The sequence below is a fragment of the Gymnodraco acuticeps genome, unplaced genomic scaffold, assembly GCF_902827175.1.
Source record: "Gymnodraco acuticeps unplaced genomic scaffold, fGymAcu1.1, whole genome shotgun sequence".
In the NCBI taxonomy this organism is placed as follows: Eukaryota; Metazoa; Chordata; class Actinopteri; order Perciformes; family Bathydraconidae; genus Gymnodraco; species Gymnodraco acuticeps.
This window is the reverse complement of record NW_022990940.1, coordinates 301,083-326,800: the sequence shown is the minus strand read 5'-3', so window position 1 is coordinate 326,800 and position 25,718 is coordinate 301,083. Positions and strand designations below refer to the sequence as shown.

Genomic DNA, 25,718 nt, shown 5'->3' with positions numbered 1-25,718 from the left:
GTTTGATATTACATTTCAAGATTCCAATGATATTGCATTGAGCCACAACCTTTCATTTTAAATATGATAAATCAAACTATACAATTGTGTATGAGTTCAATAGTATAAATGTTTTGATGCAAAGTAATTGATACATGGAATTAAATTGAAGACTTTGCATCAATCTGAGGCATACAAAGAAGTATAGCCATGTCATTACTTTGAAGAGCATTTGGTGACACCTACAGTCTATGGGTGACGCTCATTAAAGGTCACCTATTATGCAAAATCCACTAATTTCCTGTCCTATACATAAACATGTGTCCCCTCTGTGTAAAGAGATTCTGAAAGTTTCAAGAAAAAAAATTCGCTCACCTTTTGTGCTGATCCATTTATATAAAAACCTGTCAATGCACGATCTGTTTGGTATTTGGAGCCAAACACTTCAGAGACATATTTTGTATATAACTGAGACCTATAATAAAGTAATGAAAAACAATATAGGGGACCTTTGAAATTGTACATGTTATGAATGCCAACACTCCGGTCCAGTAGGTGGCAGCAGCGTGTAAAGGCTGCCTACCAAAAGACGAAGAAGAAGGAGAGCACTGCAGGCTGGAAGAGGACACTTTCAATTTAGCTAGCATAACTGATAAAGCCTAAATGGATCTTACTGAACAGGTGAACAGCATGTTTTAATCAGTTTTGTATGCACCGACAAGGAAAACAAAGAGTTGGTGTGTCATTTTCTAACTGAGATTCCTGGGATAAGCTATGACTCCTGTCAAATACAATGCTACGTTAGCTAGCGTTATTTTAATGTAGGAACTAGTAAGCAAACTACTGCGACCCGGTAAAGTCGTTTCGCCTTTTATCTGTTGTTAAGCAATTTGTACATTTTAACAATAACTTGCATAAATGTGTCATGTTACTTGCAATTATAATAACATGACTTTGTCCTGACGGGCGGCATGTTTCAGAAAGTTAGCCAGCTAGCTAGCTAGCAGGAGGCTAGCTTTGACTGGAGTATTGTTACCAGAACATTCTACCAACGCTATCTGATCAAATCATTACTTGGTTAGGATGCCTATCATGACTACCGGTATACAAGTTATATTATTCATGTGTAGTGTTAGAGCACTTGCTCTTACAATCAGCCCATTTTGCAAAATAACACATTTACTATGAGATGTGCTATTGTGAATGGCGCTTGAGTATCCAATGTTACATTACCAGTATCCGGATGATTTACTATATCTAATATTCGGGCAGAAACACGAATTTACAACATCAACAAATGTTGATTTCGCTGATACAGTGTCATAGATCCAGGGAGAAAAAACACCTTAATTATTATACAGTGGATCCTTTGTACAACCTCTTTGAAGCATATATTGACTATTTTTCATTTAAGATATGACGTGACAAATTGATAAATCCATGGAGAAATATTCTTCCACACATCTAAAATATATATATGTTTCTGAGATATGAATTGGTCAGTGGTCTAATTATTTCCCCAATACAGATCAACCAGTTGGAGGCGGATTTGGTGGAGCTGGGGTCGCTCCTGGAGAAGGCGGAGAGGAAGAGAGTGCAGGAGCTGCTACAGCAGGAGCAGAAGAAGGTGGAGAAGGAGCTCGCAGTGAAAAGACAACAGAAGGAGAAACAAGACAAAAGAGAGGCAGACCCAACTGCTGCCTCCAAAGCAGCGTACACAGTCAAGATCACCAACTATGGTACGGTGCCTTTTAGTAAGACAACCACTCATTTGTGAGAAAGTGCAAACGTTTAAATGTTTCCTCTTTTGCCTCTTTTATACAGCATGGGACCAGTCAGAGAAATTTGTCAAAATCTACCTTACAATGAAGGATTTGCACAAAATCCCACCAGAGAATGTAGAGGTCAGCTTTACAGAAAGGTACAGTGAAGGGCCAATGTATTATACAGTATACATCATATGCCAACCATACATTCGAATGCATACAACATACTACACACTAATACAACATACATACCTTTTATTTTGCAGGTCATTTTCGGTGTTGGTAAAGGATCTCGATGGGAAAAACCATCAGATGGCAATGCACAACATGTTATGTCCAATCAATGAGAAGGACAGCTACAAAAAGGTGAATAAAGCCTATATTCATTAATTAGAGGAATAGAGTATGTATAATAGAGTTACACTAATAATAATAATATATAGGATTTGTATAGCGCTTTTCCTAATGCTCAAAGACGCTTTACATTAGGGCTGCTCAATTATGGCAAAAATCATAATCTCGATTATTTGGGTCAATAATTGTAATCGCGATTATTCATTGACTTTGAATACATCCATTTATTGGAGAGAAAAAAACGTGAACAGTTGATTACTCTGAACTTTAAGTATAATTCAACTGAAAAGCCACAAAAATAATCGTTTTATTTCGATTACGTTGTTTTCGTCATCGTTGCAAGCCATAATCCTAATCGCGATTAAAATACGATTAATTGAGCAGCCCTACTTTACATACAATCACACTACAACCTGTTCCGACACTGTTTTTTCTAAATGATAAATAGGAAAAATAAGATGTTTCCCTTTTGTGTTTGCTTGAGCTACATAAACAGTGTGTGTCCACTATAAAGCAGAAAGTAGAATTAAAACGTACTTATTTACTACATAGATTGTTTTTGTTTTGTTTCTTTGGGCAAAGAACAATAGTTAAATCTTTTTTACAGATTCAGCCAAATCAAAGAAACATAGTAGTCCCTTTTCCTGACAACTGCTGAATTGAGGCTCAGCGTTGACTTGTACCCGTTTACTTCTCTGGGGGGAAATAGAATAGCAAAATATTTTTTGAAATTCCTTTAACCCTCTTTTCCCCGTTCAACAGATAAAAACAGACATGCTCCTGCTCATGTGCAAGAAGCAAACAACACAGAATTGGGAGTGCCTAACGAAGGCGGAAAAGCAGACAAAAGACAAAGAGTAAGTTAAAAGATAAATGGAAATTGGTTACTTTTAGTTCAAGTGATTTGCACAAATTAGGTGACATGAGGCCACTGCATGCTTCCAATTAGTTAATAGGTGAAAGATATTGTACAATATATATGATGACATGTGTATATAATGACACTTCTAATTCCTGTTGCAATGTGTTGTGAATAGCTAAGGACATATTGGCAAAAGCAGTGTAAGAAATGACATAATCTCATACACCTCTGCAGTGCAGTACCACATCTCTCAGCCAGGTGTCACTGTATACAATGTAGCATGGGTGCAGGCTACATGATGGAAACTCCTGCTATTCTGATTAACACTTAACAACTGTTATACTAATGTCCCCCTACAGTAAACCCAATGTTGAAGCGAATGCAGACCCCAGCGATGGCCTGATGACTATGCTGAAGAAGATTTACTCAGATGGAGATGATGAAATGAAGAGAACCATCAACAAAGCCTGGTCAGAGAGTCAAGAGAAGAAAGTTAGAGGAGGAGGCGGAGAAGACATGATGGACTTCTGAAATGATTCAATGCGTTTCCACAGCAGGACCAAGTGAGAGCTGCCAGGGATGCACCTGACATGACTTGAATATTACATTTTATGGAGTGAAGTCAATTATATTTCAACAAAAAGTAAAAGTGTACAGCTCATACATAGGGTTTGGGAATAATGTCCAAGCTCTGGATTGTCACATTTTTAGCCTGGCTTTTAAAATCAGTCCACCAATCGCCTGATAGTCAAACAAATGAAAACAGATTTGTTTGTGTTGAAGGACCACAATGAAGTTGTTTTTCTTTAGATTAATATAGTGTTAGTACTTCTAAATTTTCATTGGACCATGGTAAATAAAACATGTGAGAAATTAATGTTGTTCCTGTGCAACTAAACTGAGCTGATATTTAAAAGTGTAGCCTCCATTTGCCAAAGTCATGCTGATATTCCTTTAATGAACACAACAAGATGGCTCCTTCGACCTCTTTCAATGTCTTCTTCATATGCACATTTCATTTGTTGTCATTCCAAAAATATTTCAAATGAAACCGGCAAGGACAGTACTGCTTACACATCAATCTAGTGTAATAGGAAACATAAATGCGTAGGTCTGTGTTTGGCGTCATAATGTACATTTTACACATTCCTGTTGCATAATAAAATGCTCTAAAACACATTCTATTTTCATTAATTAATGTTACTGTTGCATTTTCATGGTGTTGGACTGATAGCTACTTTAAACCTATTTACAGAAGCACTATTGGAGTTTCCTATTTCTTTCCAGTGTTTGTGAATGTCTAAAATGTTTGTATTGATTACTTTGATTTGACTTTGGCTTCATAGTCTTGCACGTGTTGTTGCTCGCCCTCAGGTTGTTCAAAAATGTTCTCACAAATACAGATCTTGGAACTGGGTCTACTTTGCGTCCGCTTTTTCTTCTAGTTTTTGAGCTCATATTTTAATCTGTTTTATTTGACATAAGATTGCATAAAAACTATGCATGTGATCCGTCTTATCTGAATGGTTACATTTGTGTGTAGTCATTGAGATATTCCTTCACAGAGGCCTTCCTGCTCACAGACAAGGTGATTTTAGTTTAAGACAACAACGCATAAAACATCATCTTAAACCCTTTATTTTTTTAAAGAACATGATAGGACAAGCAATGTTCCAGAATCTGTTTAACAAATGTTCAAGGTTCTTTATTGTCAAACTAACATAGTAATTATGTTGTTGAAAATCTTAGGTCACAGGCTTCTCCAACAATGCAACACAATAATACAGATAAGCAGACAATATTAAAATATACTATTTTAAAAGTAATACAAAAAGAAAAATAGTTTTTAAAAAAAGTGGAATAGTGCCATACAAGTTTATAAATTATTGGAATTATATATTAGATAATAGATAAATAATTACTAAGTAGCAGATGAATGTTATGAAATTGTTTCAGCAGTTCAGTTGTTTAACAGTCTTATTGCCTGCGGGATGAAGCTGTCTCTGAATCTGGTTATTTTGTCCGGATGCTGCGGTAACGCCTGCCAGACGGCAGCAGACTGAACAGTTTGTGGCTGGGGTGATGATGGGGGTCTTTTATAATCCTGAGGGATTTCTTCCTGAGCCGCTGGGAGTAAAGGTCCTCCATGGATGGCAGCTCCGTCCTGGTGATGTTAACTTGGTTTGCTTGTAATGCAGTAGAGCATTAACTGGAACATGAGTTGTCCTGTCTCTATAGACAGTCACAGGATGTCGAGTAGTGACTACATTTAGTTTAAAATTATTTATATACATATAAAATGTTGCAGTGCATGAGCCAGCAATCTGCACGTTTCGTCCACCAGGTGGCAGCTGCGATTTGATTGATTGATTGAAAAGTGTATTAACAGCTTGTATATTGGGTACAGTACAGTACAGCTCAAAACATACAATTGTTAAGGGGATGCAGACCAGAGAAAGACTTTCGTCTTGTTTACATCAGGGTCCCCCATTTCCAATTCATCATATCAATCACTAGTTCACATGAGTTTCCTCTGGGATTATACACACACAAAAACGCAGCCAATGTTTACTTTTTTATATTTTCTATGATTCTGCATTTTTTGGCAGAAAACCACGTATTTTCTCTTCCTGGAGTTTCCCTTGATTAAATAAAGGCTCATGACAGTATTTTTTGATGATCATTTGTGAGTCACAGATATTTTGGACCTACAGGTGGGAGTACTACATCAGCTGTTGTAGTATTTCCATGGTAGTATATAGTATGCTAACCAATTTGCAACATGACATTGTAATGTCCCAGAGATGCATGAGCGTATGTTGTGAACTGGAAGTCATCAATCAAAATTCATTTTATGGCGCAGAAATCTCATTATGTCATAGATAATAGTTTTAGTAATAAAGCCAGAACAATTACCAAGTTTGATAAACTATTGGCACAACACAAATTTAATTTAATGATATGGCATTTCAAAGTTCAGATATCACCGAAGATTAATTTTTTAAAAAGTAATAAGAATAAAATACCCTTAGATGGGTCACATGTGCATCATCACACTGTATAGGCAACCATTCAGTAAACTGAGTTTAAGATTAAACCTGGCATAGAGAACCCCTCTGCTCGGGTTACAGCGTGTCATTGTCCTTACGCGCGGCGTCACTGACACATGATCACCAACATTCATTCAACTTTCAAATAAGCTTTTTCATTCATATTTTTCTTACATACCGGATCATGTTTTTTTTTTTTTATTGAGATTGTGTCTGAGCAAACCGTCTGGACTTTCTCCACCAGTGCAGCAGCTCGCTCCGCCCCTCTCAGTGACGTCGCTGCTCGCCTATATAAACTCAGATCGCCGTGCCCAGAGACGCCAGATGGATACAGTTGGACGAGGTGGACGATACTTTACGCACCAGACCAGACCAATTACCGATAAAAAGATCGAAAGGGAACTTAATACAAACTTATTATTTACGCCACCGTGTGAAATGGATACCGGTTGTTTCACAGCGGCGCAGCGTATTTCGTGCCACGCCATGAATGCTGATTTGTTTAAGCCTGCTCCGGAGCGTGGACCCCAACAATCCTCTGCCCCGGTGAAAGCCAGCAGGAATAAACCCGAACAAACCAAACCCGAGCTGGCTCAGGTGGTGACAGACTCCAAAACGGGAAGATCATACAGTAAAGGGAAGCTTTTGGGAAAGGTACGAAGATTGAACTGTTTCATGTGTATGTCTCGCTTCACCACAGATATGTTTAGAGGCGTTTTACCCGAGGCGAAACATTGATCTAGAATTGTTATGAGAGAATCGCTATTAAAGGTCGATACGGTATCTGTCTTCATTATTAATAATCTTCAAGTGAGACACTAATGCGGGAATACTAAATTACCTCGCGGTGGATTAGGCCAATCTCTCCCTGCTGTGCGAATCTTTGCTGAATGAATCGGGCGCAAGGTGTGCCGCTCATGTGCGCACACATGATTGGCAACACATTCTATAAAAGCCAATAATTATACGCCAGAATCCGCACATTTGAATGACATCTCAGGCGACTGTTAACCCAATAATGTGCCTGCCTGACTAGGCATCTCTCCTCTCACAATACCATCGCATCTTTAATGATTTGAGACATATGTTCCATGTATGAATGGAGCTCCTGTATCAACATGTTGCTCGTCATCGATACGCTGCGTCGGGCAGCCAGACACATTTGTGTTCCTCCGCTGCCTCCTGCCGCAGAGCTGGAAACGTCTCCGTCAATTTCACAGTTAATGAATGCAGCAGCTCTGTCTGCCCCAGCCTTCACGTCCTCAAGCATGTAGTCTTGGTTGCATCTAGAAAAATGCGTTAATAAACAGCAGTTAACAAATCAAGGCTGAATGTCGGTTTTTGGAGGCATATGAGAACATCCAAGGCAACGAAAGATGCATTAATTATCTTGATTACAAAATCATCCATGTGTATACATATAAACCTGTCTTTTTTGTTTTCTTTGTAATTCATTAGACCCCCCCCCCCCCCCCCCCAACCAAGCATTAGCTTAATCCTTTTGATTGCTGTACAGCTATTGATCGCCATTGAGGCAGGTTATTTGTGGCCAGTGCAGGTTTTTAACCTGCTGCTTTTCTCAACTGATCATCTTTTTTTTTTGTCTCCCCAAGGGTGGCTTTGCTCGATGCTATGAGATGACCGATCTCTCCAGCAACAAAATGTATGCCGTGAAGGTGATTCCACAGAGCAGGGTTTCCAAACCACACCAAAGGGACAAGGTGTGCCTCGGCTTGTTTATGTCTCAGTATTCATAGAGGCCTAAGTAATCATTACCTGCATTTAATATCTGAATTGCTTTGAGCTCACAGACTGACTGATGTCACCTTTTTAACAGATCACGAATGAGATCGAGCTCCACAAAACCCTGTCGCACAAACATGTGGTGAAATTCTCCCATCATTTTGAAGACCAAGATAACATCTACATATTCTTGGAGCTCTGCAGTCGGAAGGTAAGACTTCAAACATTTCTACAACAGTGTGCGCAGCCTGCATGTGTTTTTCTTTATTATTGTGACACAATAGATTGTATTTATGTAACCTGGGTTAAAGTATACAAAGCACAATCATCCTAATCTTAATCATTATCCTGCGACTGTGTGGTGTTTATGCAGCAGTGTTGTACAGTCCCAGTGATGAAAGCATGGTTGACATTTCCTTCATTGCTCTGTCTCTGCAGTCTCTAGCACACATTTGGAAGGCAAGACACACGCTCACAGAGCCAGAAGTGCGATATTACCTCAGACAGATCATATCTGGCCTCAAGTACCTCCACAGCAGAGGGATCCTACACAGAGATCTCAAACTAGGTATGTGAACATATGACAAAGCGATGTACGCACACAGCAAGCATCCCAGGAATCTGCTGTGACTTTGGGCAGCCACATGGTATCTCTGGAATGCTGACTTGACAAATGTTTTTGTCTTTTTTTCAGGCAACTTCTTTGTCAACGAGAACATGGAGCTGCGGCTGGGAGATTTTGGTCTCGCTGCTAAACTGGAGACAGCCGAGCAGAGGAAAAAGTATGAATTTAACTGCTAGCTACTATTTTTAAGTAGTTGCGTATTTTTGAAGGCTCAAATGAGAGATATTTCAAAATTCGACATGGCCTTGGGGACTTATTTCACATTTTAGTTTAGATTTATGAAGTTGCACTCATTTAAATGTCATGCGTGGTACACGTCATAAATATAACCCAAAGATAACATTACATTCTTAGAAATCTTTTTTGCGCTTGAATAGTGCACATTAACCACAAACCATTGTCAGCTTCCTCCTCCCACTATCCCCCCGCCCCCCCTCCAGTAAGTCCCTAGCTAAACCGCTTTCCGGGTGGCAGTTGAATGTAGCGCTTAGAGCAGAGTTTCAATACCAGTTTGACACCTTCCTGTGGAATGCCAGAAAAAATGAGTGGCAACCACCATTTCATTGTATGCATGATGCATCTTCAGAAGAGAAAGTAGTTTGATGCATCATTTAACGTCTGGCGTGTACTTGTTTTTCCTCAGAACAATCTGTGGGACTCCCAACTACTTGGCCCCTGAGGTGCTCAACAGACAGGGCCACGGCACAGAGTCCGATGTTTGGTCCCTCGGATGCGTCATGTAAGTTATATTCTCCTGTCATGTGCTACATAACATTTTTGTTTCATCTTAGTCAGTGTGAGAATGAAGACATTCTATCCAATCACTAAGAATGTTTATTGGTCTGAATGATCTTGAGTTGACCAATGGTTTCCTCGCTTTATCACCTTCAGGTACACACTGATGTGCGGCAACCCACCCTTTGAGACACTTGACTTGAAGGAGACCTACAAATGTATAAAAGACGTTCGGTACAACCTGCCCTCCTCGCTTTCCCCCGCTGCACAGAAACTCATCTCAGGCATCCTGCAGAAAAACCCCAGCGACCGACTCGCACTGGATCAAATCCTCAACCATGAATTTTTCACCAAAGTACGTAAAGATTCACGCTCATTTAGTCTGTTTAAAGAACAATAACTGGACTGGATGCATTCATCCATTTATGGTCACATGTTTTTCTATTTGATTAAGATCATAATGCTTTTTTGGGAGTGGAGACAATGGTGCTTGTAACAAGAACAGAATATCGCGTGTTGGTGCTTGACGTATCACCACTTTGTTCCTCCAGCCTCCTTATCCTCTCTGCCCTTTTTCTTCCTCTAGGGTTTCACCCCTGATAAACTTCCCCCAAGCAGCTGTGTGATGGTGCCAGAGCTCCACCCACCCAGCCCTGCCAAGAAATTCTTCACTAAGATGGCGAAGAGCTTCTTTAGCAAGAAGAAGGCAAAAGGTAAGCAGTCGAGTTACAGATACAATAGCAGAATAGTTAAATGTTGTAACACCTGTCATCTTGATACTCTCAAGGGAACTGATGTTTGAAATAGCTTGAATTACTGGATTGTATTTAGTGTCCTTCAAGCATGTTAGAACTACCGTAGGCATCGCTCCTGTAGTTAAGATGTTTGTCTACAATGACGGAATTTATTTTTTGCAGTGGAGAAGATTCCATTAGAGGAAAAAGATGACAAAGACATTTCCAAGCTGGTGTCTGGCATCGTGAAATGTTCCATCAACAGGCAGATCAGCTACAAGACAGTGGGACCCAATGAGGTAAATATAATTTTGTTTTGTCCTATATCTGCAAAGGTTGGCTTTTTTGTATTTTTTACATAAAGTTACTTTCAGGAACTTGATGAAGTAGTAAATGTAAATAAATATTCCATGGCACCTCTTATGTCTGATAATTGCTTTGCATTCAGTGTTTTGAAGCAAGCGTAACATATTTGCAGCATGCTTATTTGAGCAGTTGAGCTATCTTTTTTAAATGGCACAGCAATGGAAATGTTGTGTGGCGGAAAACAGGAAAAGCTTAGACCGACTGAACATAGGGCAGCCATATTGTTTATGCAGTGAATTATGCTTTTTATTTAGACATCAGTCGTTGTTCTTGAAAGGATATGGACATTTGCTTTTCTGGCTTTAATGCTTTGTTTATTTATTTTTCTTTCCCTGAAGTCCTTCAAATTACACTTTTCGACGCCAGCTTTTGTTTGTAACTTCTGAAACTGTTACTGCATACTTGATAAATAGTCAAATCCATCCTTTCCTTTTTTCTCTCTACTACACGATATTAATCCTAGAACAGGCTGTGCATTCATTATAAAAAAGATTCAGAACCAGAGCTTAGACTAACGCCACAGCAGTAGGAAGCTCAGTTGGCCAATCGCTTTTCAGGCTGGTCTAGTTGCTATTCTATAGAGCCCAATAGGAGCTCATAGTTTGCCCTTTGGTGTGAATGTTTCTTTGTCAGCTTGATAATTAGCATGTGCGGAGTACCCAGGTTAATCAGGAGGCATTCGCTGATCACACAAAGTAGTTGTCAAAAGTAATTGACTTTTTTTAAATGCGCACAGGCTTACAAACCAATTACCAGATTAGCACAAAGTCACCTCTGTGATAACCTGACATTACAAATGAAAAAGCTGCAGCATGTTTTCAAAGCACCTATGGTGACTGGCATTAAAGTAGTTTAACCCCTGTGTGATGGCAAGATGCATAACATTAGCACATATAAAACCTGTGAAGCAACAACAGTATAGCTGTAGCAGAATATAGACATAAATAACATCTGTGGCCGATAGACCCACAAATGCTAAGCGTGCGTTTCAGGTATTAACAAAACTCATGTGGTTATTCTAGGGGTCATTATTTCCTTCTCTTCTTACTATCAGTTTTGTTTTCCCTTACAAATTAGTGAACATGTCTATCTTTTGTTGCTACTCAGGTGCCTTGTCCCATTGGTCTCGTGGTCAGCCCCGTGCCTCGGGAACCCACTCCTGCTGAGGAGGAATCCAGGAAGTCACTCTCTAACTCCTTCAAGGGCACAATGGCCAGCAGCACTGAACGTACGCGGCAATGCTTTTCTTTGTTGCCTTTTTGATTGCTTTTGTAAAAAATAAAAATTCTCATCCATGTCAACAACATTTTTTTTTAACACTGTTTTCTCTCCAGCATGTGAAGACATCCCGACTCCAGCATCTGTTTCTGAATCGGCCTTGAAAGTTCTCAACAGCTGCCTTGCTACCATGCCTGCAGGTAAGAGAGCACAACACACTGAGCTATACAAATGTAAAGCACTTTTGGCAAACAGCATAATTGTATCACTGTTTGGCAAGTCAGATCAACATGTCTAAACACAAGACAATACGTGTAAAGTCAAGATTCAGAGCATAATAACTGCACACCAGAAAAAATGCTTAACCATCTTACTTTTGGTTGCTTTAATTGGAAATCGTGCAAAATTATCCAGTTTAATCAACCATATCTTTACCTTGCATCAGCCATTTCAGCAAATCTGAATCGCACTTTTTAAGATACAATCTTTGTTACATTGTGGCATAAAAAAGGTTTTAAATGGTGACTTTTCACATGTTTTTCCATAGTCCCTAAATCTCTTTATTTCTTATCTCTCCAGCCACTAGGAACCCACCCTGTTTGTCCCGGCCCCAGTCCTTCCTGTGGGTGACAAAATGGGTCGACTACTCAAATAAGTATGGTTTTGGCTACCAGCTCTCGAACCAAAGCATCGGAGTGCTCTTCAATGAGGGAACACGCCTCAGTCTTTGTGACCAACGCAAGTAAGTACCTTTTTAGAGCTACAGTATTTACTTCATCTTATGGAAACATTAGTGTGCTCAGAACCACTTAACAGATTGTTCCAATATTGGTTCAAACTACACCATTTTTCTCATCATTATTTCAAATCGACTTTTTAAATTTCAAATTGTCTCGTAACTTATGCTTTATTTTCTTTCACTTTTGTAACCAGGACGGTTCACTACTGCTTGCCCAACAACAAACACTTCACTTTCCCCACTACTGCGCTACCTGAGCAGCTTCGCAACCAGAAACAAATTGTAGAGCTCATGGCCAACTACATGGAGCAGAACCTTATGGAGGTATGAGCAAAGTGGTTAATTTTAGCCAAAAGAGTTCAGCCACAAATACTCAATTACTTTTTGGATAGCCTTTGTGTAATGAATTAATTAAAATGAGACGATGGTTTTCCTCTATCCTCTGATCTAATCATTGTATGCCTTCTTCAGGGTGGTGATCTGCATTGTGACGATCAAGTATCGGGTTGCCCTCCTTTCCTGCTCCAGTGGGTGAAGACGGACCATGCTCTTGTCATGCTCTTCAACAATGGCACTCTACAGGTTTGAAAAAGCTCATTTAATTCTATAAATTAATTATTTATTCTTTTGAGTCTTAGATTTTTCTTATACCCAGAATAGCATTTGGTAACAACTATATTTGACTATGGATTTCTTGTTCTTACATTCATGCTCTGTTCTTGAATCCTTCCAGGTTAATTTCTATGCTGACCATACCAAGATCATCCTGTGCAAGTCCTCAGATGACGCCTACCTGCTCACCTACATCAGCCGGGAGCGCGTCTCGTACACGTACCTCCTCAGCATGCTGAATGAGATGGGCTGCACCACAGAGCTGAGACACCGCCTGCGATACGTGGTCCAGCTGCTCCAACACCACGCTGATGCCTGAGACCGCTGCTCATTGGCTCCCAGGCTGCCTAACTGGCAGAGAGCCTTAGAGGTGATCTGACTGGTTAACACCTCGCTTTTAGGCAGCCTGACATTTTCTCAATGTCAGGACGAGCTGACGCCTGTTTAGTTGACGGAAGCAAGACTACTCGAAGGATTTGAGCATATTTTTTTCTGAACTGGTGTTTAGGCAGCTGATTTTTCAAATTGTTTGACCTTGATCATTATCAAGCAGTCAGGAGGTTGCCCAATGCAGCATCTGCCTCGAGGGTTTGTGCTGTCCACCGGGAAGGTATTGATGCCTAAAATAAGAGACTCCTACCTGGCCTGATATGATGGATCCCTTACAGGCAGATTCCTAAATTAACATTCAAACTCCCAATTACCTACCCTCACTCACAACCATTGCTTCTTGGCTGGATCTTTCAAAGCCAACAATCAACCCTGCAGATTTCAGCTTCCCCTGATTGAAGATAATCCAGGCATGGTTTCTCAAAGGTATCTTAACACTAAACTTGTCTTAACTTGCAATGGCACAAGGACAATATTGCAGCTGGAATTCTTTTAGGCTCCGTTTTCTAAACGTATTTTAGCAGCAAGGTCACTTGCACTGTTGTCAAGCACTGAAAGATGCTTTGGGAAGAACTGTTGTTTGATTGGGAAGAGAGAGCCTCCTACCCTCTGTTGGTTTCTGGCCGTTCGGACCATGGTGCACACATTCATTATTTTTTCTTGTTTTAGAAAAAGGAAACGTAGAGCCAACTAGGATCACACTACCATCTTGACCGCACATGCACAAGTAACATTCCTGGCCTTATTTGATGATGGTGATGCATCCAACATCACTTTATCTTTTTGTTATAGTTGTTAGAAAGAAATGTCACTGATGTGGTACACGGAATACTAAAGGGGCTTTGGGAGCAACACCATTTTGCACTCTTATTTTTCTTTTACTAACTTCATCTTGATAGCGAAACATTTTAATCCCACTTGTTTTTAACAAGATACCAAAAGGCCTTTTCTTTCTTGTTTTTTATGATTCATTTTTAAATTCACAGTACAGAAGGTGAATGTGTGTGTGTGTGTGCCACACATGTGCTGGTAAACCAAACTGCTGGTTGGAAAATGAGGGTGGGGAGGGGGGATAAAAGTGCCTTTCTGAGGGATGTCTGTATAGGGCAATAACAACCCTTTGTGAATGTCAAGCTGGATACAAACAAGATTTGAGAGATGGGTTTTACAGGTGGCATTTACTTTTATACTTTAAGCAAAATTTAAAAGTAAGTCCATAAGCACTACACTCACTACCTGGTATAAGCTTTTAGAACAACTGGTATCATAGTATATATCCCAGTAATATCTATTATGGAAAATCATTGTACTCTGTTGTACTGTAATCCTCTTGGTTTACATTGCTTTCTCAACCAGAGTTGTATCCTAAAAACTGTGACCTGGAATGCAAGTATTACGTACATGTGTTTTCAAAAAACCCAACATTGTGAAAGCCATCTGCCAATTCAGAAGAGTCTTTATTTTTTGGCACATAATGTCCTGTTTATTTATTTTTTTTATTTATACATGTTTGTTATTTATTGTGTAAATGTTATGGTCTTGACACAAGGAAATGTTCAATTCCGATCACCTTTTGTATGTAACATATTTGGGGGGGAAATGGGACAAAATAAAGTTTATTGAAAATTAACTTGTTACCTTTCTTTTTTTCTCATTGGAATATTTGGAGCTTTATATCTAACTAGATTGGAGAAACTTTTTTTAATTCAGTATTTGCATCTTTGGTTTATGATGGAACATTCACCAATAACATTATCATGCTACCCTTTGTTGCATCATTTATATATATTTTTTTTAAAGGGAACCAAGACTTTGCTGTCACTCATCATGGTTTAAAGAATAGTGTTTGAAAGTATTGACTATAACATGTTGAGATACAAATTATGTGCTTCAATGCACTTCATTTTTTTTAATAAATAACACTCATCAAATGTATTTGTTGGTGGTGCATGTCTCCCCAATGGCTAGCGCTCAGAGTACTTGGGCTTCCCAAAGTTCTACAGCCATGTTTAAGGTTAAAGACTTGCTATGCACATTTTGTTCATACCCTATACAAGAACTGTCCTCACCTGACTTCTGTATCCTTTTCTATTCGACTCCAATGCACATTATGGTAAGTAGCTTGACCCCTGACAGTCTACTAAATCTACTCCACATAGTAGCACGCATAGGAGAGAACTTTGAGAAGTGCCAACTCAAAGGCAGCCTTGGCACGTCTAAAGTCCTGAAACTTGGCGATTGTTCAGTCTTGACTTCCTTACTTTGAGTCAGGTTTCTTTCTGAACTCCTGGGCTTGTTTCTATTCTTCTTGTGAGGCTTGTCGAGTGGATGGAAGAACAGTGACTATGCTTTGTCCCGCTTCAATTAAGCAAATGAGGCACTCTGAAAGCTCCCCACAATGTATTTGTACATTTAAAACGACATGCAAAACACATTGATTGCATTAGATAAAGGTACACTGTGGTTTTCACACAAAAGGTGAAAAGAAAGAATTATAATGTATGTGCACACCAATTTCATATCAGATGCTTTGGGAAGAACTCGTATACGTTACTTCCCAACCGATGAAGCTGTATTGTCACTGTAAGCATGTGGTCTGCTACAGGCATCAATTGACACCACACTGCTCTATGTCCTCTGGGTCTACCCTTAATGATTATGCAGTTTTTCGTCTGAGGAAAACCTGTTAATGTGAGACAATTGAGTCGTAAACAGTAGAGGAACTTCAAAACATGACCTCTTTCTTGTTGCCCCTCAGCCGAGAGCAGTAACATCACCCCAAGTGAGTTCCTCGTCAAAGCATCAACTACTCTAACAAATGCTTCATTAACTAAACAGTGTGAGCAAACTAAAACATTGTTCTTCCTGAAAAACTTTGAAAAAGACTTGAACAATTAAGAACTATATGCAGTTTATGGGTCAAAGTGTCAGTGTTGAGTTTGACTTCATTTAGTAAACAGTGTTACAGTATTACAGGAACCCAACATGACAAAGCCTTTATTGGTATTCTTAGTTATTTCTTGGTGTTATTGTTGTATGCATTTATTTCTGTAGTGGAAATAAGATACGATGCCTTTAGTTAAGAACCCGGTTAGGGATTATTTTTCCAATATAATTATGTTTGATTCTAAAATATATCAAAACTTGGCTTGAACAGTCTAGTTTGTAGCATTAATGGTGCATGTTTAATTTGTTTTAAACTTAAAAACACACAAAGAAACTAAAATATCTGGGTGGCAGCTGATGCTTTTCATTGTCTTATATTAAATCTGCACACAGTGTCAGCTGAGAGATTCTGTCTTCATAAAAGGATAGAATAGTTAAGTATGACGTCAATAAAAGTCCCACATCACTGTTTCAAACTTGTGGAACTAGTTTAATTATCTTTCCAACAAAGGGACACATTTTTCTGCAATGTTCTCGGTAATAGTTCACAAACGTGAATACCTAGAATAGCACGTTGCAGTTATTTTGTTATGACAAGACGAACAGGCTTTAATAATAATATATTAGCAGGCAGAATTCTCGCGGGGACAGGAAGGTTGAAATATGAGAAAACATGAACACGAAATATTGATGTATGGATATGGACAGAGACCTGTGATTTCATATATGTGCACATAAAGACATGTTATTGGGACAGAGAACACACGTACAGAAACACGATAAAAATGTAAAAAAATCCACAAAAAACAGACACACCTCCCTGCAAGTCTCAGCTGATGTAATGATGCAATATTTTAACCATGAACACAGTCAGGCAATGGGAGCAAAAACAGCCTTATTAGTGGGTGTTTGACGTTGCATAAGTGTGTCTATGTGTATACAAAAATAAACTGCCTTTATAGATAGGATAATGTTGTCGAAGCTCCCTCCTAATTGTTTGAAACTGGGGCAGCAGCAAGACAACACAAGGCTCCTCTGCCGTAAATCTTGGGCCAAAAGTTCTGATTTCTCATTTTCAATTCACTTCAGTCACTGACCTCATAGGTCTAAATGAGAATCTTTTTTCTACATTTTTTGTGTTGCTTCCTGCCTTGCAATTATTTAATGACTGTTTTTTTTATATTTAGTTATATGCTCGTATGAATGATCAAAACAGTGCCGGGATGTCATTATGAATTGAAGATTAATAATTGACTTCAAGTCACAGAGAAATGAGCCGATACAGAGAGGGATGTATCTCAGTGTGTCTATGAGATAGATGAGGAGGAACGTTTGAGTTTCAGAAATGAACGGCTATCTTTGACGAGGTTACTGATGCTATCTGCTTATACTGGCAGGTACAAATGGAAGAAGGAAGCTTGCTGTATTTTGAATATTGCCGGCCTCATTATTTTTCTTTTAAGCTCCTGACGCTTTTCTACTGAACTGCCCACCCCAGTATGTGGTCCAAAGATGCCCCACATTCAATAAAGACCTTCATTGTAGGTGGAAAAATTGATGGTTGCTGTTAATTTAAAGGGATAGTGGAAATGGAACCTCAAATAGTTTCGTTTTAACTTATATACAAGCATAATTACGTACCAAAACAATCACACCTGATTACAAATATATAATAATTGCCTTACGCATGTTAGAAGCACTTTATTGCAGCTTCCCCGAAGTTTTTTAGAAACGAAATGTTCGACTCAGCCAAACCGGAAGTGACGAAAACTTAGGAAGACGATACGATAACAAACCATGGCGTCTATGCAGAATGAACGTGGAAGGGCAAATATACCAGACAAAGAAGAAGGATTGTACGAGGTATCCAGTGATGATAGCGAGTCAGAAACATCCTCTCGGCTTTCCTACGAAAATGTCGTTTTAGGAACTGAATCTGAATCCGGTTCAGTAAGCGACGATGGTGACAATATTGAGCCAGACGATGGACCATTACGTCCTTATTTGTTCGAGCCCGAGCCCGAGGTGATGGTTCACGGCATGGGCAATGGCGAGGATGACCAGGAGCCAGATGATGCACCCCTACGCACAAATAATCTTGACTGGTAGGTCCCTAAGCATAGCTCACGCATCTTAAGATCACCTGTAGCCTTTTCAAATATTAATCATTGTTAACCAGTAAATCCCGAAGGTCCCCCCAGTGGACCCCTCCCACAGTTTTTTTTCTCTCACATGTCTCAGGGCTTCTTAACATTTATGAAACTATTAATGTTTCATACCCTTTTAAAGGTAAGAAACTCCGCTAACTGACAATAAGAACAATTGTTAGCTAGAAAAAACACAAGCGTAATACCAAGCCTTTGAATTAGCATTGAGCGAAACAATGCTAACTAATGCTAACGCTTTTTTACACACAACACACGGTAGAAATGCCCTTATTACTATCTTAACTGCACAAACAAGATATACGATTTAAAGCTGAGACTCCACAGATTCCACACATGTAATGTCATCACTGTAAGACCTCGAATTCCTGGAGCTATCAGCCAGAAAAGAGAAAGTAAACAACATCCGGTTCCAAAAATATTACAATAATTACGTCTTACCTTTTTTGATTTGTGATCAAAAGTTGTGTTCAACGGAATAAAAACGCATCTCAAGGTTAATCCAATGTCGTTGTGTCACGTAGAATTGTTTACTGATAATCAATCATCATATTTATGGCAATATACTCGGCTATTCACATGCAAATGCTATTGAATGTTCGCCATTGTTTGTGCCCGTCTTCCTATGCTCTCGTCATCACCCGAAGATTCCCGACGATTCCCGAAGTATTTCGTTTCATTGAGAGGGCGCAGTAAAATTGAAAATAAATGAAACTAGGCGCATGAAATAAAAAAAAATTGTTTATTATGCTTATTTTTAATAAAAATACATAAGTTAAACCCAAAATTCGCGGATTTCCACTATCCCTTTAATTATTAGCTTTTGGTGTAGATGTTGTAGATCAGGGGTGCCCAACCAGTCGATCACGATCGACCGGTCGATCGCGGGGAGATTCCCAGTCGATCGCGAGATGTGTCTAAAAATAGAACAACAATATTCTGTTTTATCGTTAATGTCCTATAACATAATCTTCCTGTGCCAGAATAATGTACTTGAACGCATCAAAGCTTTGTGATTGGCCGGCGTGACCCCATGTGTCTGGGCGTGGCTGTTGGGCAGTGGGCACTATTTCGCTGATGTTGTCCATGTCAACAGGAGTGACAGTCCGCACACACACAAGACCGCAATTATGGCAGAAGCAAAAAAAGCCCAAAATATATAATTTTCACTCCGAGTGGGAGGATGATTATTTTTGTATCTATTCCAATTCAAAGTCCATCTGTCTCATCTGTAATGCGAGCGTGGCTTTATCGAAGAAGGGTAATTTAGGAGCGGCATTTCAAAACAGTGCACAAACGCTACGAGACCGAATTCCCTCCTAATTCTGCCCTACGCTCCAAAAGGGGAGGGACCTGAAAGGACAGCTAAATGCACAGCAGTCCATTTTCACCAGGCCCAACAACAAGAGCAAGGCTGCTACCATAGCATCTTATCGTGTCAGTCACGTTCTTATCAAGTCTTTCAAAGACGGCGAAGTTGTGAAATATTTGTATACTCTACTAAAATGCAACAAAAAAAGGGTTTGATTCTATTAATTTAGTCTTTTTTATTGCACTTTGACAGCAGATTCCTGTGTAGCTTCAGATCTGAGTTGTCTTATTAGTAAGCCTAATTTATACTTTTGTAGCAACACTATTTTTATATAATGGCAAAGAAAGGGTTCAGAGTCTTTTCTTTTTTTCCTGTGTCATATGTGGCAGCACTGTTCAATGTTTCTTGAAAACATTACCCACTGTAGTATGTGACGTGTGAATAAACTCCAACTCTGTATCAACAACACTGTTGTGTAACTTCAGTTAAATACTTGTATGTGTGTAGATTAGAAAGAGGTAAGATAAAGGATCTGCAGTATTTTATGAAGTATTAATCGTACAAAGGTCAGTTTTATTCAAGTAGAAGTGTGTATTTACCTGGCAGTAGGCTGTCAGTAATGGCTACGCCTCTCTATTTGGACTGGTAGATCTCGGCAGACTGGCAACTTTAAAAGTAGCTCTCGGTTCAAAAAAGGTTGGGCACCCCTGTTGTAGATGTTTGTAATGGGGGGAAAACTGAAAGTGAATGCACCCAAAATATTTGCAACACCACACAAGAAAGCCACGTGAGCCTAAATACGGCAGGTGGGGTAGGTCAGAGTTAAACCAGGACATTGGTCTGCAAAGTACGAGTGTGCAGGCACTCTATTGTTTGTTTAAAATAGTGTTAAAGGATTAAATACCAGTGACATAAATGCCTGTGGCTTCTTCCTCTTTAACAAATGATGTAATGCCACCACTTAGTCTGTGTTGCTTTTTCCAGGAGTCTACAGATTGTCAGGAAGTTTGTGGATTTCCAGCAACAACAGTAGCTTGTTTGCTATAAACACAATATCTCAATAGATAACATTGAGAGGACACAGCATAAAAAGCAATGCCATGAAAACATAATCAAAGGCAAACCAAATATACTAAAAACTGGTTAAACTCAGACATTTGTAATTGGGATGTGGAGTCTGGGATACATCATATATGCTGCATTACCTCCATCACACACTATCAGTAAGCTCTTTAGAAACTGTACAGATATTTCAGCATTAAATAATTTGTTCACCAGTTCTACTGCACCTCAATGGCAATACGCCAAATCCGTTCAACAATGTGATGGCTTTTTCAGCACTTCTTTAGTTTTTCATGTCTGCAAATAGTTCAAAAAATGATTAACATAGTTGAATAAGTCATCAATTATTACTGAAGAGCAATTGCAATTCAGCCTTTCAAATCTGTTTATCTAAATGAGGTCACTTTGTCATTGGAAAGGGATCGTGCAGTGTAGGGAGACATGACAGAACATGTCTGGATCGGTTTAGTCACATGAATCTGTTTCTGTTACACACTGATGGCAATAGAAACCCGACTTTAATGCTGATCGTAAATATTCTAAGAAGATAAGAAATGTTGTTTGGATTTCATTAGTTAATAAACGATAGTCATCATTAAAAAGAGCTATAAAGTTGAAATACAGGCTGATAGATACTGTAATAAAAGTTCCCAGAAATGCAAAACTTCTCTTACTTTCTTACTGTAAGTGATGAAATAGCAAGTCCGTAAGCAGATGTTACAAGAAGTCCTTGTTAAACTTGGAAAGTTTTTGTGTGTGTGTGTGTGTGAGAGAGAATATAAGAGGGAGAGAGAGAAGTATTCAAAAACGAATCTCACATTAACCTTAAGTGTAATATATTTAGAAGTGTCTTGTTGTCATACTTCTCACACATTTACAAGATGATAATTTCCCCTAGTGCAGTGGTTCTCAAACTTTTTCTGACTATTTGTGGTGGGGGGGCCTGACTTTTCTTTTTCTCCAAAGAAAAATAAAAGTCAGCCCCCCCCCCCCCCCCCCAAGATTTATTTTGGGGGTGCTGTGGGGTAGCTTGACGTTTCATAGAGGGTGCTCAAACATTTAGGGTTTCCCATTAATGTACCGGGCGCTACAGTGGAATTTTCTACTGCAACAATCCCCACGCATACACACAGTGAACCCGCGACTGTTACAATGAAGGCTCGATAATCAGCTCACGGCATATAGGTGTAAGCAGGGGTAAAGTGCTATTTTTACAGGTGGTGTGTGGACCTCACATAGGGGGGTCCGGGGGCAAGCTCGTCCGGGAAGATTTATTTTTAAATATTGAAGTTAAAAGCATCAATCTGGTGCACTTTGAGAGCAACATGAAGAGATCTATGGATACATCTCTCAACACCTATATGAAACAGAACTGTAAACAGATTTACTTTTTCTTTATGGATATTTTACAAATCACTCCCCTTTTAAACTGTATTCTTGTTTTACTGTCATATAGTATTTCATACCTGTTTTTCATTTATTCTCTTATTTTTTTATAACTATAATGATCATATAAACGTGTGCCTTGGAAATAATTGTTTACATTAATGGTGACCAAAACGTTTGAGACCCACTGAGATAACACTGAGAGACATCATGTTTATATGTTGAGGTCACACGCTCACTCCCATGTCTGAAATTATTTCCTGTGGAAGGATACACTTGAAACAACAATAGGCCAGCAGAAGGCCTACCGTATATTAAAAACACTTACAATAATATATCACTCTCATGGCCTGTACAAAGCAAATGGGATTATGGGAATGAGGGGAATAGTTGCCTAATCATTTTTTATAAAACCATGATACTGATGATCACACATCTTCTCCTCGGTCTGCCTGTCTCGAGTGGTGGCTGACATCAGCAGCAGCCAATCAGCATAAAGATCTGGCCTGTGTAAAGAACGGATATTTCTTCATATTTTACTTTAGCTTGCGCCATTGGTGTTTCTGATTTATCAGCATTCAATGTTTGTTTAGTCACCCAGTATGTGGGCATGCTTATTCAATTGAAATGCTGTTAACACCAGACAGACCTGTTGATGCCTTTTGTTGAATGTTATTTTAAATCTCTTTAAATCACAAAAAAATATTTTCTTTTAGACCACTGACTATCCTTCATCCATAAATGTGTTTAGTTGCTTGTATTTCGACACTGATTTATTTCTCTCTTCGTATCCTTAAAAATAAATTTTAAAGTGATTATGTTCCCTGTGAGGATTGCTTTCTGTGGAAATCACAGAGAAAAACAATCAATACTGCTGTGATCTGTAAAATCCTCAAAGAAGGGAAGGGCAAAGCCAAGTGGGTGGCATGGAAAAGGAGGCAAAGGACGGGACATCCTTCCTTTCCTCTGTGATCCTTGGCCACATCTTTTTCTGGCTGCGGTGTGTGTGAGTGTGTGTTTATTTGGCTGCGGCACATCCTTTATGCGGGATCCTTCTGCTGATGTCACATTCCTTCCTGTTAAGACATCACACACACGTATGTACGTCACACACCCGTCCTACAGGAAATGTGTGTTTCCTTTTACGACTGTCCCTCTGCTTCCCATTAAGAGCACAGAGGAGAATGTCATCCAGCCGGCTGCCAGACTCAACCTTTCGCTCCACGTTGAATCAGTGAGAACCACAGTGACTCAGAAAAGAAAGAGAGTTTATTCTAGCCTTTTAAATATAATACTGGGCCTTAGATAGCAAATGTATGCGACATTTTGGAGCTACAGTTTACAGCCTTTTCACACAATTGTTCTCCCTAACATTAAAAGGATTTTAAAACAATTTAACAGTAATTTCTGAAACAAAATGAACAAAAGCAGAATTCATATTTCAAGTCGACCACTGTACATTTTCTGGGCTGAAATTACAACCATTGCTAGTCGATTTGATCAACTGCAGTTAGCTAGCATAAGCTAAAATCCACAACTCGGCGGACAACACTGTGGCCTAATTCCAATCCAGCCGCTAAAGCATATCCTTTCCCACTTCCAGTTCGCCATATTAAGTGTCATTCCAAACTAATTAGTGGGGAGTTAAGGGGGTTATTAAGCCCTCCAGCAGCAGGTCTACATAGGGTTGCCAACTTCCAGAAATGGAAAAACGGGACACATGCATGTGTCCCGTTCGCGCATGCATGTGCACGCGCGCGAAGATTTTCGGGTTTCTGGCGGATTTAGTTACTTTTTTTTGTTACTTTATTTCGGTTTTAGGGTTAGGTTAGGGTTATGTTATTTAATTATTTTGGGGGAGCCAGCCCCTAGGGTTCGAAAATGTTTTTGGGGGTCAAACCCCCCAAAAACAGACACAAGTATTTTCTTTTTAGAAGGGCCAGGGCCCAGAACCACATCCTCTCTCTCTTCTCCTCTTTCATTATCACCTCCACCGGCAGCGCTCATTTTCCCGCACAACTGAACAGGCTGACATGCCACACACAAACAATGATGCCGTGCCCGCGAAAATCTCACACACACACACACGTGCGAGCATTGTGCCTGCCCTGTCAACTGAGCGGTCCTAGCGCCCTTCATATACAGCACACAAACACACAGGCACGCAGCCAGACACACTGCATTGCGTGCAAACAGAAACATATTTTTTATTTTTCCCTTTACCGGGAGTCCGGGACAAACAATGTCCCGTACGGGACACGCCCCTTTTGGCTCAATTACGGTTGGCAACCCTAGGGCTGCTTCTCAGGTCGACTATTTTCATTTCCTCGCTCCTCGGTCCTCGGTCTCACCGGAAGTTGATTTGCCTGCGCCATCTTGAGTAGCGTCCCATGGCTCTTATTTCTGCCGGAGGACCGAGGACCGAGGATCGAGGAGCGAGGAGCGAGGAGCGATAATGGAGGAGCGATAACCGAGGAACCACCAGACCATCCTCCGATGAAATCCTCAGATACTCGCCCCGCCCCCTTACTGTGTATCGCTCACTGATTGGACGATGCAGTGCATGCACTGATCTCATGCTTCTTGACATGAGAGCCGTTTCCCAGCGGAGTGAAGAAAATACATGAACCTCACGGGAGTCACTCCTCAGTTTATACCGTGTTTTGTTTCAATTCCTGTTTCATTTAGTTACAAATATGTGATATATCTGAACAACAAAGTGGTCAAAAATCATTTTATTCATTTGTTGGAAACATTTTCATGATCGCTTTTTTCGTTTTACATTTTCATTTATTGTCATTTCCATTCAGTCAGTCATTCAGTGCTATTAAAATGTTAATGTGCTACATATCCAAACAAACAAACAAACAAACAAAGTGTGCAATCCAATGAATGTTAATCTAACTGGGTTTTGATAGATAACATATATCTTTTTCTTCTCTCAATTATTTTATTTCTTTTGTGCACTCTAATCAATATTAATCCAACTATTGTTCGTTTATACATTTTAAGAATGGCGTTTATCTTTTTTGAGAATGAGTTCTTATTTTTATTTTATTTATTGGGGTCTACAACAGATGATACAAATGTTTGTGTCAGTAAATGTGTACTAACAGAGGCGGGGGTGTTTGTGGAAATAACGGGAACAGAGCTGCTGTCAGACGATCAGCTGTGCAGCGTCATCACAAACGGACGTCGCTTCACGTGACGCTCCGGAGGAAAGGACGTCCCATTGCTCTTAAAACTCATTTCCCTGCTTCTCGTGGTTTCCTTGCGTCCCTCCATGCTTCCCTGGTGGGAGGGACTAGTCGCAGGGAAACGACGCAAGTGAGAGAAGCAAGGATTTCATTTAATCGACCTAGGCTGCTTCTCAGGTCGATATTCAGCAGCCAGCTCTGTACCCGTTATTGTAACACCCCCGCCTCTGTTAGCACACATTTACTGACATAAACATTAGTATCATCTGTTGTAGATCCAAATACATGAAATAAAATAAGAAGTCATTCTCAAAAAAGATAAACGCCATTCTTAAAATGTATAAACGAACAATAGTTTGATTAATATTGATTAGGGTGCACAATAGAAATAAAATAATTGAGAGAAGAAAAAGAGATATGTTATCTATCAAAACCCAGTTATATTAACATTCATTGGATTGCACACTTTGTTTGTTTGTTTGGATATGTAGCACATTAACATTTTAATAGCACTTAATGACTGACTGAATGGTAATG

General features: G+C 39.5%; 2 protein-coding genes across 2 annotated transcripts; both read left to right on the top strand.

Moving 5' to 3' along the window:
- The first annotated feature begins 518 nt into the window (after window positions 1–518).
- On the top strand, window positions 519–4,382 carry cacybp (calcyclin binding protein). Its single transcript, XM_034234425.1, has 6 exons — window positions 519–660; window positions 1,508–1,718; window positions 1,804–1,900; window positions 2,012–2,111; window positions 2,862–2,956; window positions 3,321–4,382. Exons 1-6 carry the CDS (start codon window positions 643–645, stop codon window positions 3,490–3,492), a joined length of 693 nt encoding a protein of 230 aa, XP_034090316.1. The 5' UTR covers window positions 519–642; the 3' UTR covers window positions 3,493–4,382.
- A 1,958-nt stretch (window positions 4,383–6,340) lies between these two features.
- On the top strand, window positions 6,341–14,803 carry plk3 (polo-like kinase 3 (Drosophila)). The gene is made up of 15 exons (XM_034234700.1): window positions 6,341–6,665; window positions 7,625–7,732; window positions 7,849–7,965; window positions 8,193–8,322; window positions 8,449–8,536; window positions 9,023–9,118; window positions 9,271–9,469; window positions 9,701–9,827; window positions 10,032–10,147; window positions 11,322–11,442; window positions 11,549–11,632; window positions 12,012–12,174; window positions 12,366–12,495; window positions 12,643–12,753; window positions 12,905–14,803. Exons 1-15 carry the CDS (start codon window positions 6,450–6,452, stop codon window positions 13,100–13,102), a joined length of 2,004 nt encoding a protein of 667 aa, XP_034090591.1. The 5' UTR covers window positions 6,341–6,449; the 3' UTR covers window positions 13,103–14,803.
- The last annotated feature ends 10,915 nt before the right edge of the window (window positions 14,804–25,718 follow it).

Coding starts and splice junctions, on each gene's coding strand:
- cacybp (XM_034234425.1), top strand. Junction 2,112..2,861: donor AGAAGGACAGCTACAAAAAG/GTGAATAAAGCC, acceptor CCCGTTCAACAG/ATAAAAACAGACATGCTCCT. Junction 2,957..3,320: donor AAGCAGACAAAAGACAAAGA/GTAAGTTAAAAG, acceptor GTCCCCCTACAG/TAAACCCAATGTTGAAGCGA.
- plk3 (XM_034234700.1), top strand. CDS start 6,450: ATGGATACCGGTTGTTTCACAGCGGCGCAGCGTATTTCGTGCCACGCC. Junction 8,323..8,448: donor ACACAGAGATCTCAAACTAG/GTATGTGAACAT, acceptor TCTTTTTTTCAG/GCAACTTCTTTGTCAACGAG. Junction 10,148..11,321: donor AGACAGTGGGACCCAATGAG/GTAAATATAATT, acceptor GTTGCTACTCAG/GTGCCTTGTCCCATTGGTCT.